This window comes from Talpa europaea, assembly GCF_964194135.1.
Source record: "Talpa europaea genome assembly, chromosome: 15".
NCBI classification, from domain to species: Eukaryota; Metazoa; Chordata; class Mammalia; order Eulipotyphla; family Talpidae; genus Talpa; species Talpa europaea.
In genome coordinates, this window is record NC_140083.1 from 4,411,439 (window position 1) to 4,429,844 (window position 18,406).

At 51.1% G+C, this 18,406-nt stretch overlaps 1 protein-coding gene across 1 annotated transcript; it reads right to left on the minus strand.

Annotated features, from left to right (window-relative positions):
* Positions 1-1,290: 1,290 nt before the first annotated feature.
* On the minus strand, positions 1,291-17,710 carry GRAP2 (GRB2 related adaptor protein 2; the record flags this gene model as incomplete). The annotated part of the gene is made up of 7 exons (XM_084256407.1): positions 1,291-1,470; positions 2,032-2,154; positions 3,345-3,533; positions 5,291-5,459; positions 8,575-8,694; positions 11,199-11,290; positions 17,633-17,710. 7 exons carry the CDS (start codon positions 17,708-17,710, stop codon positions 1,291-1,293), a joined length of 951 nt encoding a protein of 316 aa, XP_084112533.1.
* Positions 17,711-18,406: the final 696 nt, after the last annotated feature.

An 18,406-nucleotide genomic window follows, 5' to 3' on the forward strand; every position in this document is an offset into this window, starting at 1 on the left:
TCTCAGCATGCACACACACACACACACACACTCTCTCTCTCTCTCTCTCTCCTCTAAGACCCCCAGGGCAGACATGTTTGCTCACAGGCTTCCCCAAACACCCAGCTTCCTTCTGCAGGGCCCCTTCACCCCAGCCAGGCTGGCTTCGCTGCACACCCCCAGGGTGAGCACTAGGAAGCGCAATTCTATTTTGGGGTGAAGACAAGAGACAGTGACTGTGGGCTCCTTTCCCCAGGTGCAGCTCTGGGAGAGGTGTTGGCAACGGTCCAATGGTTAGATGGAGCAGAGAGCTCTGTTCAAAGCCAGCTCCCACCCAGGGCCATGTTCAGCCGGTCACGCTGGCAAGAAAGCAAGCCCGAGAGCCAGTGCTCTTTTGAGGGGCTTCTCTCTGTGCCGCCGGGCAAGGCATCTTCACAAACACAGAGAACCAAGAGGACAAACAAATTGAGCCCCAAAGAGACACCGTGTCACCACAAAACAAGGGCCTGAAATCCAGCCATCTTGGCTGGGCTTCCTCAAGCACCTCACTGAGTCGTGGATGCTGCTTTCTCGGTAGTCAGGGAGACGGAGGTGTCACCCAAGTAAGCCACGGGGTGTGGTGAAAATCCCTCCCCCTCAGCATTGGGTGCCTTATGGTGTCTCTGCTTCTCCACATCAGCCAGAGGAAGAGGATTAGCTGAGGAACGTGCATTTACTGTAGGGAGTTGAGGGCCTGGGCCTAGCAGAGACCAGGAGACCCTGGACGCCCGCTGCTCAGGTCCTTTGCATGCTGCCCGCCGCAGAGCAGATCGCGTGGCTGAGCCTTCCTTCTCAGTCCAGCAGCCCTTGGAGAACACAGGGAAGTGGCCCCAAAAGCCCTCGAGCTGTGCAGGGTGTGCAGGGGAGCAGGAACATGCCCCACCAAGTCCAACTCTGCCCTGTTGTTCTGTGTCCAATGCCGGGTGTGGACGGCTTAGGTATTCTGAGTGAAAATCCCCCAGACGAGGAGGAAGTGATGTCACCTCAAGGACAGGGGGAATTTCAGTTTCATTTCCCTGCCCACCCCCCAACTTCCCCATTGCCTGCCGCTGAGGGGAGCAGAAAAATAAGTATAAATATAGTTCTCACCCGAGTTCCTTTCATTCCAGCCAGTTACCCCAACTGCCAATAAATTACTATCATAATCTGTGCTCACGCAGGTCTCCGTGTCTGCACCTATGAACGTGTGTCTGAGTAGTTCCAGCTTTTCTTCCTGGTCCCTTCTCTTGCAGGCAGCTTCAGGCAACGGCTTCTGACTCCCCCAGAAGGGCTTCATCGGCTCAGGGGTGCCACGTAGTTGGCAGGGAAGAGGCCCAGCTTGTCGTGCAGGCGTCCAGTCCACCAGGATGGGTTGGAACTGTCCAGGACCTCGACCACCTCTCCACAGCGGAACCCCAGCTCGTCATCCTCCAGGGCCTCAAAGTCATACAGCGCCCGGGCCCACCGCACTCGCTGTGGGGGCAACACAGAGCTCCTGCTGAGCGGGGGCCTGGCCTGGGGCACCGCCAGCCGGAGAAGCCCTATGCCCCGCCAGGCGGCCCCTGGCGCTGCGCCCTGAGCATGGGTGTCACACGCGGCAGCTGCTGCAGACACTTGGGTTCTCCTCCAGCCCCACGGGCGTCTTAGGGCGCGGCTCTCCCTACATCACACAGGGTCTTTCATTCCCTGCCAGTGACAGACACATTGGCAGGGGGCCCCAAATAACCACCCTTGGGCTAACGTAGCCGAGTCAAGACGGCTCTCGTCCTAAGGCCACGGGATGTCCCCCTGCTGGAACTAGAGCCGAAGAATAAGAGGACTGGGTGGGGCCCATCGGCCGAATTGAGAACAAGACTGGATGGTGCCAGGCTGGTATCTGCTCAGCCCTGGAACTGCCCCTTTCCCTCACCTTTGGGATCCCCCACCTCTGTTCTGAGCTCCATGCATTTGGACATCTCTCCTGGAAAACTACTTATTTCTCTGATTGGCCCAACACATCTCCCCCATTGGGCCCAGACAGGGAAATTCACCTACCCCGGCCACTTGCAGCTGCACTGGGTCCGTGTGTCTCCGGTGCATGAGGGCGGCATTCATTTCGCTGGCCATGCCCATGCCACAGTGCCCATCATTTATGTCAAGGCTGCCTCCACGGCGGTCCTGGAAACAGATGTGACAAAGGAGCCTTCACCACACGGCCACAAACACCCCTCACAGGCTTCCCCAGGGCCTGGGTAGGTGCTGGGGCATAGCCGGTGTTCCAAGAATACTCGATAAGGTGACAATCAATCCCAGATGATGGAGAGAGGGGAAGGACGACAAAGGGATCACAGATTCTGAAGGCCAAGATGATGACAGGTTTCATTTATTCAATCAAGAAATATTTACCAGGCACCTGCCATGTGTATGGCACTAGTACTGCCCCTGGGGAGATATAGCTTGAAAAGAAAGTCCCAGTCTTCATGGAGCATCAGTTTTACAGGGGGAGTCATACAGATCTGAGTGATCAGTGAGCAGAGGAGAAGAGTCTAAATCGGCCTGAGTAATCAGGGAGGGCGTCATAGAGGAGGTGATGCTTGAACACCAGCTTAGAGATGGAATGGGATTGGTTAGGAAGAGGCATTGGAAGCAGAGGGAATAGTATATACAAGCCATAAAGGCATGGGGAAAAATGCAATGGACCACCTAGTAACTTGAGGCAGCTCAGCATTGCTGGACTGTGTCCCTGCATGGGGAGGAGGGGAGAGGTAGCAGGAGATGAGGCTGGGGAAACACATATGGGCATCTCACAAAGAACTTTGTCTGCCCTGTTAAGGAATTTAGGAATGATGTTATCTGGCTGTAAAGTCCATCTTGGTAAGCCGCCTAAAACCCCGTCTGGAACAACACAGGGGATAAATAAAAAAATAAGCCAGGCTCTGCTGCCTGTGTTAATCCGTATGTGTGTGTGTGCGTGTGCGTCTGGACAGCTGGATCGGTTAAGGGGTTGAATGGATTGGGAATTGTACTGATAGGAAAATAAAGCAATTGTTCACAAGGTCTCAGGGAAGGATGTGAGCGTGTCGTGTGTGCGTGGAACCATTCAAGTCACAGGCTTCTGTGCCAAGAGCAGTGCCAAGTTTCTACCATTTGTGGCACAGGGTCCTTTAGGTGGACTTATGAGGCCTGATGAGGCTGGACTGCCGGGGTGTCTGTCTCCAGGCCCCCAGTCCCCAGAGTTTATTTGCGGTGGTAGTTCCTGCACAGCAGGGGGTTTTCACACTCTCCCAGGCTGTGGGGACAAGGTGGCCTGAGCCCCAGGGAGAGCAGATCCTTCCCTCATCGTGCCCCACTCCATTCTGTCCAGATACCTGGTGAAAATGGGGGTGCTGGAGATACCGCTGCTGCCCTGATGGGGGTCCCGGGGCATATTGGGAGGGAGCGGGAGGGGGCTGGTCTGACAGCTTCCTGTTCATCGAAGGCCGGATTTCTTCTCCCATGGCCCCAATGAGGTGTGGGCCTCCCTGGGGCCTCCGGTCCAGGCTGTTGCCCCGGCGACCCTAGGAGGGAAGAAAGATGATGCAAACCCTCCCCCGCCCCCTTGGCCCTTCTGCCCCTGCCCGCTCTGCCCAGACTTTGCTCACCACAGCTGGGGGGTGGGGGGGTGCACTTCAGGAGAATCAATGGTTCAGACCCTCCCGTTTTCAAAGTGGCCTCTGTATTTTCAGATTCTCCCTATTTGGGGGGCATGCCTCTGGCTCACCACTGACATTTTCCCCGTGGGACCCATTTAGAGCATTCCTGGTGTGCTTGTTTTCCTCTGTGTAATCAAGCTTAAATATTCCATTATACTGACACAATGCCACCCCCTTATCACATGTTGCCACACTGCTGGACACTCTACCCTCCAGATAAGCCCTGCTATTGACTTTGCGTGATTCTTAACTGCCATTTACAGCCTGGTGATAGTGACCCAAACAGCAATGCTCTGGCAGCACCATGGAAACCAGGCCAGCCGCTGTGCATGCTGGGAAGGAGCAAGGCCTTTTCCCCTTAATGCTACAGCCACTCCTTAATCGGAGATACTTTCTTGTAATTTTTATTTAATGAACAATTACACAGGGCCCTAGGCTTGGTATATTCAGGCATCATTCTAATCCCTTCTCAAATATAAACCATTTAATCCAGTTCAATGCATTTTGTGTTCCTTCTCTTATCTCAGCAAGCACATCCTAGTAAATTAATACCTCTGTCCGTTTCCTGGTTAAAATAATCATCAAGGTCTTGGTTGACCTTTGTTTTCCTTCCTGAATTTCTGTGTACACTGGTGGGAACACCCTTTTCTCTGATTGTAACTCTCAGGCTTAAAACTAACCAATTCCTTGAGAGGGAGGTTCTTCTTTACTGCCCCCCAAAACACATGTTGCTTTGAAAGTCTCAGTGACTTTCAAATAACCAATCCTTGGATCAACTCTTCCAATCAATGCTTCTTTCTACAACACCTGTCTCTTATAACCAAGTTTTTTCTTTTGAAAAATATTTTATAAATTGTGTATGTGTTGCATGAGCTCATGAGAATTTACATATGGGAGGCAAGTTAGCATTTTCTCAGCACCTGATCTGGACCAGGCTGTGGCAAGTGCTATAATTATATCGTCTCACTGAATCCTCACCACAGCCTGGTGAAGGACACATCATGTTGCCTCCATGCTGCAGGTGAGAAAACTGAGGCCCAGAAAGGTTTCTTACCCGGGCTAGGTAACGAGCATAGTTAGGGATGGAAAATCAGAGCTTAAATGCAGGTCTGTCTGATGCATTTTCATTAAAGCCATACTCTACGATCCAAACCATTCCCAGAGCAGGAATTCCAGGTCCAGCTTCCTCCCCCAACCACTTCTTGCTGAATCCTGTCCTGTCATGAGGCCGGCAGCTTCTGTCCCTCTGGGCAGTCCAGTGCCCCTTCCTCCCAGGCAACTCCTGAGCTGGGCACAAAATACTGTGAGGTAGCTCATGTGTATTGAGTGTCTGGGGTGTGATGAGGAAGGACGGAAAGGGGACACAGTGTCTTCTCTGACCATCCATGAGGGAGAGGACTCCACCGTCTGATTTTATGGATAAGGAAACTGAGACGGGTGAACTTTCCAAAATCACGTGGCTAGGATGTGTTACTGGCATTAAAACTGAGTTCTGGCTTCAGTTATTGTGCCTTTCCCAACCCCCGGGTGGCCTGCCCACCAAAGCACTGTCTTGGCGGTTCACGTGGGATTCCGGCTGCCCCAAATCTCTAGCCTGGGGCCAATTGGGACTTGGCATGTACCTGATCTTCTTGGGTTTTGTCCCGCAGAAAGATCTGCTTCTGTTTGGAAATGGATGTCGTCCTGTAGTAGTCCACCAGCTTATTGAGGGATGGAAACTTCTCTGTCCACAGGAAGTAATTACCCTTGTTGTCTCTCATCACTTTGAAGTGCTGAACATCATCCTCATGCCTGGAGATCAAGCAAATCCAAATTGTATGTTACAGGCCAACAGGGAACCCGCCTCCAGCGTGGCGGAGCGCTGTTCGGGCAGGCAGTGGCAATGTGGTGGGCCTGCCCAGCACGGCCAGGTGGCCTAGCCCAATCAGCTCTCATAGGAGAGTCGTGGGAGGGATAGCTCAGGATGCACGCTGCCAGAGGGGCTTTTTATTAGCAGAAGGCACTCTGTCTTCTGACACTGCAGTAGAACTTTGACAAGAAAAACATGTTCCAAGTGCTGTAAAGACTAAGGGGTCAAGGACCTTTTTACAATGTTTACTTGAAACATGGCAACCTCTCAGTCCTTGCCAGGCTAAGGACTCTGCCAAGACTCAGAAATTACTTTTCAGAGGCAAAGATGCTGAGGGATGAGGGGTTTTCTGGTGGCTTCCATTGTGCAGTTATTGTTTTGTTATCAGCTATGCTTTGAGCCAGCTCTGTTAAGCCTGTCAACTCGCTCTGGATGGCAAGAAACTACCCTGAAAAATTTGTCAGGTTTTATTCTCTCCATAATGGAGAGGTTTTGGGCTTGGTTTTAGTTTTGCATGAATAAGCTTACAAAGTATTTTGAGCTTTTGGGGGAAAAAGTGTTTTACAGGATTGCAGAATTCTGATTGGAAAGGACCCCAGGCATTGTTTAGTCTTAAATCTTCATGTAACAGATCAGGAAGCAAGCCTCAGGGAGGTGGCGGGCTTGCTCAAGGTCACTGTGAATGAGAGGCAGAGCTAAGGCAAGAACCCTGCGTCTCTGATCAGTCTGGTGGGTCTGAGCACACCAGGTACCTGCTAACATCTTTTAGACCAGTACCTGTTGATGCCAGGATGTTGATCACAGGAGATGGGGCACATTTGTACCACGTTGATTTGGAAAGGGGAGGTGAGGGGCTGGAGCTGACCCTTTACTATTAGCTCCAGCCTTTCTCTATTGCTAAGTCATTTTCTTTTGGATGTCAACTTTATTTGTCAACAGACATACATTTATATCTAAAAATAAACTGGTGTTAATGATACCAATTGTCTGATTCAGCAGAAGGGTCAAGAATTTAAAATTTTGGAGGGTAAAGATACTCCTGAAGGTTAGTGGAGATTTTGCAGGGATGGATTTAGTGGTGTGTGTTCAGAAGTGAACAGGAATTCTGATCTTCAGCCTTGTCTTCTGAACAGGGCTCTGCTAACCAGGTGAACTAGGTCCATGGCTAGAAACTGACACTTTGAATCACTGCCTGGTCTTCCCCTTGGTTTTGGCCACTAACTGTCACTTCCTTCACACTAAACCACATTGCTCAACTCAGCCACTACTCCTCACATCTGGGTAAGGAGAAAGAACTATTCTTGGAATATTATAATTATTCATCCGCCACCTCTTAGTGAAAGAACACAGGTGCAAAACATTAACCCTTGTACTTTCATAAGCTGTGAGGATGGATGTCCAGGTTGCAGTTGGTCATCTGGGACCTGGAGAGAGCAGTCTGACCATTGTCTCAGGTCCAGATGGGCAGAGAAGAGAAAGTGACTCAGGGCTCCAGACCCTGAAGTCTAGTGTCTCAGACGCCTAACAAATGCTAAGTGATAGAACTACAATTAGCTCTTAATTATCTGTGCCCATGACAGAAAGCAGATGTAATAAATAAAAATGATTTTGCTTTGGAATGTATTACACTATAGTTCTCCAGAAAATGCAATAATGATTATGGTAATAATCACCACAATGAGAAGCTCCATTGCCTCAATAGCAGAGGAGGACTTTTGGCAGGAGTCAAGGCTGACTGCTTTGCAGAACTCATGTTCTTTAAGGAAATGGAAACTATAATCCATAGTTAAGAAGTCACAGTCAAGTTTATGGAAAGCAGAGTGACCCTGAGGTGCCCTTCAATCTCACAATTTACTTGGCCAGTCTGTCACTGAGGCCTTGGAGAAATAGATCTGACTTGTGAGATTTATTAATAGAGCCGAATTTCATTAGTTAAGATCTCACAAGTTTAGAATTTGTGATACATCAATATTGGCCTGGGCTGAAATTTACCCTCACCCAAGCTGTGAAAAAAGTTTTAGTCAAGGAAAATTAAGAGTGATATGAGATGGCCGGGCAGGGCTAAAGGGACCAAGCTATTTTGAGCATTTTAGACGCACACGTGCATAGCAATGGTTGATCCATTATTTGTAAGAACTTCCTACCAATTCCTAAAAATATCCATTCTTTCTAAATAGTAAAGTCACCTCAATTTATTACCCAAGATTGGATTTCCGTATTTAAAGCACTAAAGCTGCATGCCTTTCAAAATACGTTGAATAACCTAGCCCAGCATTTCCTGCAGTGCCCTTGCAGGAGGCCGGCCAGGCTCGCTTCTCGGCGTGCGTTCTTATACTTTCACATGAGGTCACGTGTCTGACACATGACTTGCATTCCCCGACACACTGACCACAGGCAGTTTGCTCAGACGTGGGGTTTCTGAGTGTGGGGCTGTGTCATGTTTCTGCCTGGACTGAGTCACTTCCTCCCGGGCGCTGCACATTTGTGAGATGTTGCTGTTACAGCCTCCCCGCCCCCATCCCAGGCCTCTTCTGCCGGGTCTGTGGCTCTCAGTTTTGCTGCATTGCAATGCATCGAGGTAAACTTTCTTTCTGTGCAGTCACCTACAACTACGTGTGCATCCTACAGCAGTGGCTGATGATTCCAACTGTCCCCTGGCCCCTCTCCAGACCGACTACCATAGTAAATGAAGAGGTTAAGATGTCAACCCCAATCTGGACAACTGGGTGTTCCCCTTCCATCTCTCTCCCTCTCCCCTCCACAAATACTCTTTGAACACCTGCTGGGTACAAGGCACTGTCGACTGTACACAGATGAAGTAGATGAAATCCTGTCCTTCTGGAAGACTTAGGGCTAGAGGGGACAACAGATGAAGATGCACATAATTTTGGCCAGAAACCATCGGACAGGTGTTAAGGGGAGGAATTGGATGACATCACCATTGACTAAAGGCCTGGGTTTCTTGATCACCAGGCTCCTGATCATTAGGTCACATTCAAGAGGTCATCACGTGGCTTCAGTCATCTGAGTCAGGGCGGTGTCGGGAATGGTCAGTACCTGACAGAGATGGAGAAGTCCCCCAGGGAGCTCTGGCTGGCCCGGATGATGAAGAAACCAGGCTCTTTGGCCATGAGGAGGTTTTCTGCCTGGTGTCGTGAGAGACCTTCATGGAACCATCTATCAGGCGAGATAAACGAGAGGATCTTGGTGAGACGCCAGACGATGAAGACATGGAGGAGAGGAGACCCCCAAAGGAGAAGGACTGGGACTCTGCTCAGGAGGGAACAGAGGGAGACTCAGAAGGATCCAGGAGCTTTGGAAACCAAACAGCTCTACACAGGGTGCAGCACGGCTGTGAACATCCCTTCCACGCACCCTCTTAGTTCTCCCTTCAGGAGAAGTCTCTCCAGCCTGGAAAGCCTGGACCACGCAAATGTGCCACCGCACCAAAATGGGGCAGTGTGGGCGTGACTCACAGCGGAATGGCTGCTTGCCAACAGCTGCGAGGCTGCAGCCAGGAGAAACCCCCATGGACCGGAGGGGAAACGACTTCAGGCACCGGGGGCAGTCCACCCTGGAGGGCAGGGCCTTGGGTGCTCGCTGCCAGGCTGAGACCTTGGTGGCCCTGGGAAGAGGCCCAGTGCAGGGCCCGGCTCCCTGTGTGGCACAGAGGGCAAGGGGCTGTGCTCTGGGTGCCCAGCAAAGGCTGGGAGGCACCAGGGAGGAGGCACAGCAGCCAGAGAGCAGTGTCTACACGCTTAGGTCCTGGGGTCTCCCCTACAAACCCAGGCTGGACAAGAATCTTGACTGTGGAAAAGAAGAGACTGAGGAGAAACTGCTCTTGCAGGGAAGCAGGGCAGGGCGGCAGCCACTGGGAGGGTTGCCACGTGGGCAAGGACAAGGCTAGGCCCTGCCACCTGGCCGAGGCAACAGGCAGGGGCCCAGAAGCCTCTCCCAACCACAGGAAAGCGAAGTGAGTAAGTGCAGTCACTCAGCGGTCAGCTGCGCCCCGCTGCTTCCGGGAGGCCGCGCTGGTGGTTGTCTCGGGAGGGCCCGCAAGTGGGGACGGGCCGCGGCTGGCACGGTGAGCAGTTCCCCGTGCTCTCTACGGTTCAGGAACCTGAACCGCGGGCAGGGGTGGGATATGGGTATGGACACGGATACGGCGAGGGAGAGTATGTCGGGGGGCGGCACGTGCTGCGGAGCCGTGAGAACAAAAAGGAGGGTGGAGTGGGGCGCGTCTTCTGAGGGCAGCTCTTCTTTTTTCATCAAATTTTATCGTACAAATTCGCCCCTCAACAGGTGCACACGCTTCGCTCGCCCCGGGAGGGGGGATATGCTAACCCTAAAGGAGATTGGGGAGGTGAGGGGGCCCAGCACAGGAAGCTGAGGAGCAGCAGCCGGGGAGCAGGAAGCAGAAGCAGGAGGAAGCGTGGCCTGGCAGCCCAGTGAGGCACGTCGCCCGCAGGGGGGGCCAGGCCCCCCGACCCCGCCCGCTGAGATGGTCACCTGCAGTGACCGGGGGGACTGATGGTTCGTGGTCACCTCGATAAGACAGGCTTCAAAGGGGCCAAGAGGGTTCCGGAGAGAACAGGAGAGGCATTCGGAGAGAGACAGGACCCTTCTTTTGCAGAAAGTGAGCTGGAAGGGGATTTGGGATCAAAAGTTTTTCCTTTTGTTTTTGTTTCTTGCTAAGACAGGCGAGATGACAGCATCCTTGCTTGCTGATGGGCAAGATCCAGCAGAGAGGGCGAGAACGGGGATGTGGGAGAGGGGAGAATCTCTGCTAGAAGCACAGACAGTTCCTTCCACACAGCTGCAGGAAAGGCAGCGTCTGTGTCTGCGGAGCTGCAGGAGGCGGGTGGGGGCGTGAGTCGGGGTGAGTTGGGGGTGGGGAGAGGGGCTTTTCTGGTGGTCTCCAGCGCCCCAGCGGCCCTGGAAGCCAGGCCGGCAGCAGAGCGTGCAGGCGAGCGTGGAGGTTTGAGGGTGGAGGCAGGTATGATGTGGTCAACTAGGTTACGAGCGGCACCGGGGCCGAGCTGAGGTCAGCGGTCACTCGCCCGGCTCGCTCTCACGCTGCTTCCCAGGCCTCGCCGGCTCGGTTTGCCAGCAAACCTTTGCTCTGGGCTAGCCTGCCTCTCGAATGAGATTAGATTCCTATCTAGCCCTTGTGGTCAAGTCTTGAGACAGCGGAGCCCCAATCTCAACTTCTCATTTCCCCTCCGTGAAGGGAATTTCCCCTTTTCCTCCACCAAATTTGGTGCGAGCGCGGTGGCAGGGAGGCAGGGAGCAGCCACAGGCCTCATTAAAAGCTGAGAGCCTTGGGTTAGGGTAGAAGGCAGGTTGGGAGTTAATGAAGTGCCTTGAAGCAGCAGCTCTTGCAGTGGGGTGGCCAACAGCGCCCCCCCTGGAATTCTTGGAAACCCTGCTGCGACAATTATAGATGATTTCAGTTTATAAACTTAAAATAGGCGATACATGCACATGGCATAAAATTCAAAAGGCAATGCAGTGAAATGCAAATCTCCCTCCCACCCCTGGCCTTCAGCTGTGTGGTTCCCTCTCCAGCGGCAACCATTTTTGACAGTATCTTGGGTATGCTTGGATAATTTTAGCGACTACTGAAAAAGGAAGGGGGAGTGTGTGTGGGTAGACCCATCTCGCAGGCTGGAAATACTTACTCAGGAAACTGGATGTCTATAAAATTCTTGGGCACGTATCCTTCTTGGCTCCCAAGCTCTGCCTTGAACCATTCTTCTTGGTTACTTAAGATCTACAAGGAAGAGAAGGAAGGACAGACAGGTCAGGGAGCGACCGGAGAAAGGTGCAGGGTAGTGGCTTCTGGACTTAGGAGAAAGTCAGCCCAAGCAACCACATCCCTAGTCTAGTCTGGGGTGTTGGGGGCAGCAGGTTTATCTTTGCAGCTTGAATTTTGTGAACCCCAAGTTATTTCTGCCCATTCGGGTGATCCCACCATGACTTGGCCTCCCAGACTCAGGCACTGTGAGGCTTCCCTGATCCCCTGTCTCCTTCCAGTTTACATATTCATGCGCCCTAGGTCCCGGGCTTTGAAGCTCCTCGTGGGAAGATGGAGGAGAGGCCAGAGCAGCATTTTTCCTTCTCTGCCAGGTAACCAGGAAACTCCTTAAAGTTTATTCTTATTTTTTTTTTAAAGCAGATTAAAACTTAAACATCCAAGGGTGGCCGGCTCTGACAATGACTCTTTGTGTTCACACTCCATGTGTTTCACAGTTTGCACACGTGCTGTATGGCCCGCCTTTCCTAAACTTCCTTTTAGAGCCGGGTCACCGGCCAAACCAGGAGTTTGGTCTCTACTAGATGGTCCTGCCTGGACCATGCCCATGGCCCAAATGTTATCACCTGCCTTGCTTACTCATGATTTGCCCCATGTGGCTCTATGTGACTTCAGCTTATTTCAGAAAGTGAGTTTCAGTGTTAAAAAAACACAAATATTTGCCTCTTTCCCTCCCCCACTGAGATGGCTTCTATCATACAATACACTGCATAGGCTCAAACAATAGTTGGGAATGATGGAGGGAAGATGGAAATCATTTGAAAAGAACCTTGATGATGTTACCAAGACACCGAATTAGTCATCCAGGGCCCTCCTACTTCTGGACTTTGGATAAGAAACAATCTTATTGCTTAAGCCACGCTTAGTTTCTTTTTCTTGTAACTACAAACGTCTTAACTGGTTGACATACTGTGATAAAGGAGAAGCAGACGATGGATACAAAAGAATTCTTAGAGGAGATGCCATTCAGGTGACCCAGGCACAGAAAGAAATTAGGTAGATGGGACCTTGGGAGATGAGGAAACAGTGCATTCTGGGAAGGAGGCAGTGCATTCTGGGAAGGGTACAGTGCATTCTGGGAAGGGGCACAGTGCATTCTGGGAAGGGGCACAGTGCATTCTGGGAAGGATGGGAGGTGCATTCTGGGAAGGATGGGAGGTGCATTCTGGGAATGAAACACCTCTGGCTGCAGTTTCGATTGTGACCCCAAGAGTATAGCGAGCGGAAGTAGAGGTACAGGACCCTGTAGCGCAAGTTGACAAGTTTGGATTTTTTATCTTGAAATTTATGGGATGTCATTAGAGAGCTTTAAGCAGGAGACAGCACGGTGAGGATTAGAGTTGGGAGAAGTTAGAGTGCCAGAGCGTGACGGTAGATTGGCGTGGTAAGTTGGAGGAACATCTGTTGGAAGACAGTGTCGCCACCCAGGCAGGCGATGACAGGGGGCTGGCCTAAGAGGCGGGACACATTCTAGAGGAATCCAGGAAGATGGGCAGGGTTTTGTGACTGTTCTGGGGAGCTCAGGGAGGAGAGGGATTCTGGGATGACTCGGAATTCTGCCTTGGGAGGCTGAGTGGGTGGCGTAGCCGTCACTAAAATAGAAACTACAGGAGGAGGAGCAGGTCTGAAGGAGAACAGGTGGACTTCAGAGTCTGTGTGAGTGCATCACGTTGCCCCTGGGACCAGCTGGGAAGCAAAACACAGCGAGCAGGGGGAGGTATGTGTCTGGACATAGGAGGGAGTGGGGGCTGAAGTTTGGGATTTGGGAATCACCCCAGAGTGGGTGGAGTTGACATCACGTGCCCCAGTGATGGGAAGAGAATTGGAGAGACCCAGTCACCGAGAAGGTGATGTCCTGTTTCGCATAGCACTCTGGGGGTGGAAGAAAGGAGACTGTATTTTGAGTTTGGAATGAGAAACCCTGGTTTCTAGCTCGGCCCTGGACTAGCTGTGTGACCTGTGGCAAGTAATTAACCATCTGGAAAATGGGCATAATAATAAGCAGCTAGCGCCTCACAGAGCTGGTGTGGGAATCACACGAGCCCTGGTGGCTGAAAGTCCTTCAGAGAGTATTTGCTGGTTTTTAAAATATAATTTTGTAAAATACTGTGATAGGCTTATGAGGGAGGGCTCCATCTCTGAAGGACATAGAAGGGCTTGTGAGTTCTTCAAAGTGTTAAATGTGTATGTTTTGAATTTAATCATTTGTTCTGAAGAAATAAAAGCGTCCCACATTTGAGTTCTAGAATTGCTGAGAACAGAAAACTTTAGAGTTTCTAACATCAAATGGGACTGTTGGTATCACCGAGGACGTGTGGGTATGTGTGTGCTGAGGGGGTGGAGGGTGGGAAGCAGAAAATCTAGGTCAAAAGCAGAACTAGGAAACCCAGTAGCAGCGCCTGTGTAGAAAGAACACAAGGACAGCTCACTCCATGCCAGCTCCCCACATTTATGGCTTTGGAATTCCTTTTTCCTGTCACCTGGGAATGTTCTGTTTGGCCCGGGTAGCAAATGTAAAATCCAAAGGTGAGCAGGGATGAGGTAAAAGAGGCCTTTTGGAAATTGGCTCATCATGGTAAGAACCCACTTTGTACTCAGCTCTCTGACCTGAAACCAGCTGTAATTTTAGTAATTGTGGCTCACGCCCATCTACCTCCTCTAGAAACTGAAAGATTATTCCTCAGTGCAGCCATTTCTCTCTACCACCTGGAGCTCAGTCCGCCTGCGATCATGTTCCCAGGAAGGTAAATTTGCAGGCTTTTTATGGTATATAGAAGGCAAGGTTTAAAAAAAAAATCTAATTTTCGGTAAAGAAGACTATTGGGGGGAGGTGGTTTCCTCCTGCCGTTGTGGGCCCGGGGCCCCGCACTTCCTGTTCTTCTCATCTCTCCATCTGTTCGGTTCCCCCTATCTCGTGTACCCATCGTGTAGACCTGAGCCAGGAGTTCAGCCTAAACACATGTAGTTTCACACTTCAGGATACTGTGTCTTAATTCTTGTAATGTTGCCTATAAAGAGAATAATTTTCTGGGTTACATGGCCTGAGAATAAGTTAGACGTGGGAAGGGGACAAAATGTACGGGTGGAGGAAATTTAAAATTGGATGGAATTACAGCTCTTAGCGGCATAGCGGAAGCCTGAAGTCTTGAAAAAGTTAATGATGAGGATTAACTCTTAGTGCTTTTAGGCCGTTGTTTCAGCAGGAAGAAATGGGGTTGAGTTGGGTATATTACAGGAGCAGATACTAATGGACTGGGTCAAGAGACATTTTTAGACGGACAAATTCAAGTGGGAAATGTAAGCTGTGCATAGCTATAGGCATGGGAGTTTGTGACAAGAACACCAGACATCCTACTCCTGACTTTTCAAGTGTTTCTCTCCTAAGAGAAGCAGGAGTCAGTGGTTGGCCGCCATCTTGTTTACCATTCCATGCTGATCAAAATCTAATGAGCACCTGCTGTTTGCACGTAGGTGCAAGATTATGGAGATGAATAAACCCCACCTCACCTTGAGGAACTCAAGTTGGGTGGCGGCTGATGGTGACCTTGTCATGCATTTTTGGTAGGATCTAATGAAAAAGTTTATTTTTTTAGCACTAAAGGCCAAGCATGAAAAAACCATCCTGGGAATGAATTGCTGGGGCAGTCAAGAGCTGGCTTTGAAAAGATTTTAAAGATCCTGGGGTGTTACCCTTTTCTGGAGATGTTGCAGTCTTGTGGAGGGACCCACAGGCAGTGCCACTAACCACTGTGACAGACACATCCTGTGAGACTCAGACGACAAGCCCCTCTCCACTCTTCTCTTTACCGCTACAGCTGTGATGGCAGGATCCGAAAAGGGGGAGGGGTGGCCTTCTGATAGAATTTTAAATGAGCGTGCAAAGATGCAATTTAACGATTAAGAAATACATCCTGAGAGGTTCTTGGGGCCGTGACTTGTGTTAGATGCTGAGAAGACACAAAGATGAACCTGGCTCTGCTGACAGGCCAGTGGAGGAATCAACCATTCACTCATTCATTCAATCATTCACTCATATTCGGGAGGGCCATCTTCCTGCTGTTCTAGACCCCGAGGCACTCCTGCCACCCTCCTTACAGAGTTTTGGCAAGTGGAGCAGCCAACACATAAACCGGGACTCAGACCCTTCAGGGTGAGAGTAGGACATGCAGGCTACACGGGCGCGTGGAGGCTCCGCCTGCTCACAACTGTCACAGGAGGCGAGATCATAAGTGCCTCCAATGAAGCGTGTGTGAAAGGCAGTGAAAGAGCTGATGATAGAGTGATCCATTCTGCGAGGGTGCTAAGCAGTGGGGAAGATTAGCGCGAGTCCCTCTGCAGAGGTGTTCAAATAGGTGTGTGTGTGAGAAGGGCATTCAGAGCCGGGGGAGGCAGAGAAAGGCCTGTGTCACTGCAGTGTGCCCTGTGAGGCATCATACACACAAAAGGGTCTGTGTGCACATATGCACACATCATGTACATGTGTGTTTGTGCACATGCATGTGTTCATGTGTGCACACGTGTGCATGCATGCTTGTGTATCATGATGAGATTGAGCTGTGGGCTGGAGCCTGATGGCTTAGATTTCAATCAGTCAGTAATGGAGAGCCCTGAATGCGTTTGAGTAAGAGGTGATGATCTGATTTGTCTTCTAGGAAGATCCCTCTGGGACTCGTATAGAATGATGGAAGGAGGAAGAGACAGGTGGTGGTGTGGTCAGCTAAGGGGTTGTGGCAGTGGCCATTCAGGAACAGCAGGGGTGGGTGCCCTGATAATAGAGTGAGCATTTTCTCAGTATCCATTTTGGGCTGGGAACATTACCTCGAACCCTTTCCACGGCCTGCAAGATAGACACCTCCCCTTTTAGATGAAAACACTAAGGCTCACGAGGGACAGGGGACTGAACCGAGGACACTAATCAGTGGGGCTTCACATGCCATCTAGCTGGTCAAAGCCCATGTCCCTTTTCATAACCTCACACCCCTTCCCAGTGAAGAGGGTCTTGCTGGAGGGGCTCATGAGAAAAGAATATTCACCACAAAGCAGGGTTCAGGAGCCAGAGAGCCAATCAGAGCCTGCCATGGTCCCACTCGAGCTGACTGACCTTGAACACGAGATTTAACACCTTCACTTCAGATTCTATGTTTGTAAAATGGAGGAAAAGTGAGTACCTACCTCATAGGAGGTGAGTTTAATTTGATTTTAGACATGCTGCTGATGAGCTGGTGTCCACAAGACAACACCCAGCAGACAGTGTGAAGTCAGGAAGGAGCGGTCAGAGCCAGAGTAGGAGCGGTGGGTAGGAGTGCCTTTGGCCCAAGGGTGAGAGCTGGTGCCAGAGGAGTGGTTGGGAGGCTCAGAGCGAGAAGGAAAATCAGTAAGTCAAGGCAGAACCTTCAGAGGAGCTCACAGTTCAGGGTAGAGAGAGGAAGAGGAGCACCTAAAAGAGTGTCCAGGAAAGGCGGGGGGCGGGGAGGGGGGACGGGAGGAGGACCAAGAGCCCCTGGACAGCTGGGGAGGGAGCCTGCAGGGTTAGCTAGTGGTGTTGATTCCACAGGCATTTAGAGAGGCCTCTCTCACCCGTACCCACAAGGTTCTTTTTATGGCAAGTGCAGCCCTCAGCTGTGAGAAGGCCCATGTAGGCTGCTGAGGACCAGGGATCAGGGTAACTGAGGGTGCTCTGAGGCCAGGCAGGGGCCATTGGCATCACGGGCTCCCCCAGAGGCATGTAAGTGTGGTCATGAGATGTGGGAAAAGTCCAAGGTGTCTTCAGCTCAGCAAGTGGCCATTACAACTCAAATGTGGGCGGAAGACAAGTTTTGAGAAGCCGTGAGAAGCCAGGTGTGAGAGCTCTTTGTTGAGTCACACTCCTCCAGCTGTCTACTCCCCACCCTCCCAAGTAAGTGCCAGCTCGTGCAGGTTGACAAAGCTCACCTGATTCTGCATGGGTTTGCTCATTTCTGAACTGTAGCCCAACTCACCACTTGCCTCCCCTGACATGGATGGGTCACACGCTCCCACGGCCGCCATCTTTCTTTCCCTAGCATCACTCTTTGGATGGATGTGTCCCCCCCACGCACACTGTGAGCATCTCAGGACAAGTACGGTAGCTGATGCCAACTGCATTTCTATCACCCGGCCTTGCAGCTGGCACACAGATGCTCAGAAGGAACCCTCTGGATTGAGGTGAACTCTTTGCGAAAGGAATCGTGTGTCGTTCTTAAGAAACAATGGCATGGATTGTGAGATTAACTTGGACAAGCGTGACCGAATCCCCACAGCTCCTGGGCCCACATCACCTACCTTGAGAACATCTCCAGTGTGAAAGCTCAGTTCATCCTCACCCGAGGCAGTGAAATCGAACTTGGCGATGGCTTCCATGTTGTAACGGAAGCTGGAAGAGAAAGCATGTGGTCATTGTGCCTTTGTGCCACGAGCAGGCCAGCAGAGCCGGGGTGTGGTCCAGCTGTCTTCCCACCCAGGAGAAGCATGGCCAAGTGCCCCTGGGCCTGGTCGGGAAGCGCAGGCTCACAGTGAAGGCTCTGTTTGCGGGGGAGAGCTGTGGGGCCTATGGGATCTGGTTCTGGTATCATCCTCTGAACCCCAGATACCAGGAACAAGAAATGAAAGCCAGACAGGTGTTCCTCTCTCCCCTTGTCTCCCTCTGCTGGCCCTGGCCAGTCACCCCTACTGGGGCACCTCTGCTTCCGGTTGATAAGGACTGAAGACCTGCTATCATCTCGAACCTGAGGCCCAAGGGTCTGGAAAGACTGTTCTGTAAATACTGTCCTGAGTCTGTCCCCTGGCAGCTATATTTAACCAGGCAGTGTTAATTAGGCAGATGCCATTTTCTCTTTTACATCTGAATCATTTAAGAGAATCAGACAGCACTGGTCAGCTGGGCCCGTGGCATCCTAGTGCTGGGTTTTAGAGTCGGTGGGCTCCATCGATCAGGATCCTTGCTGGTAGTATTATCGTGTAGCCAAGTATATTTTGAAATTTTTCTTCTTTTTTTTTTTAAAGATTTATTATTTATACAAGCACTGGGTATAGTCAGAAGCGCGGGAGGGTGAGAGA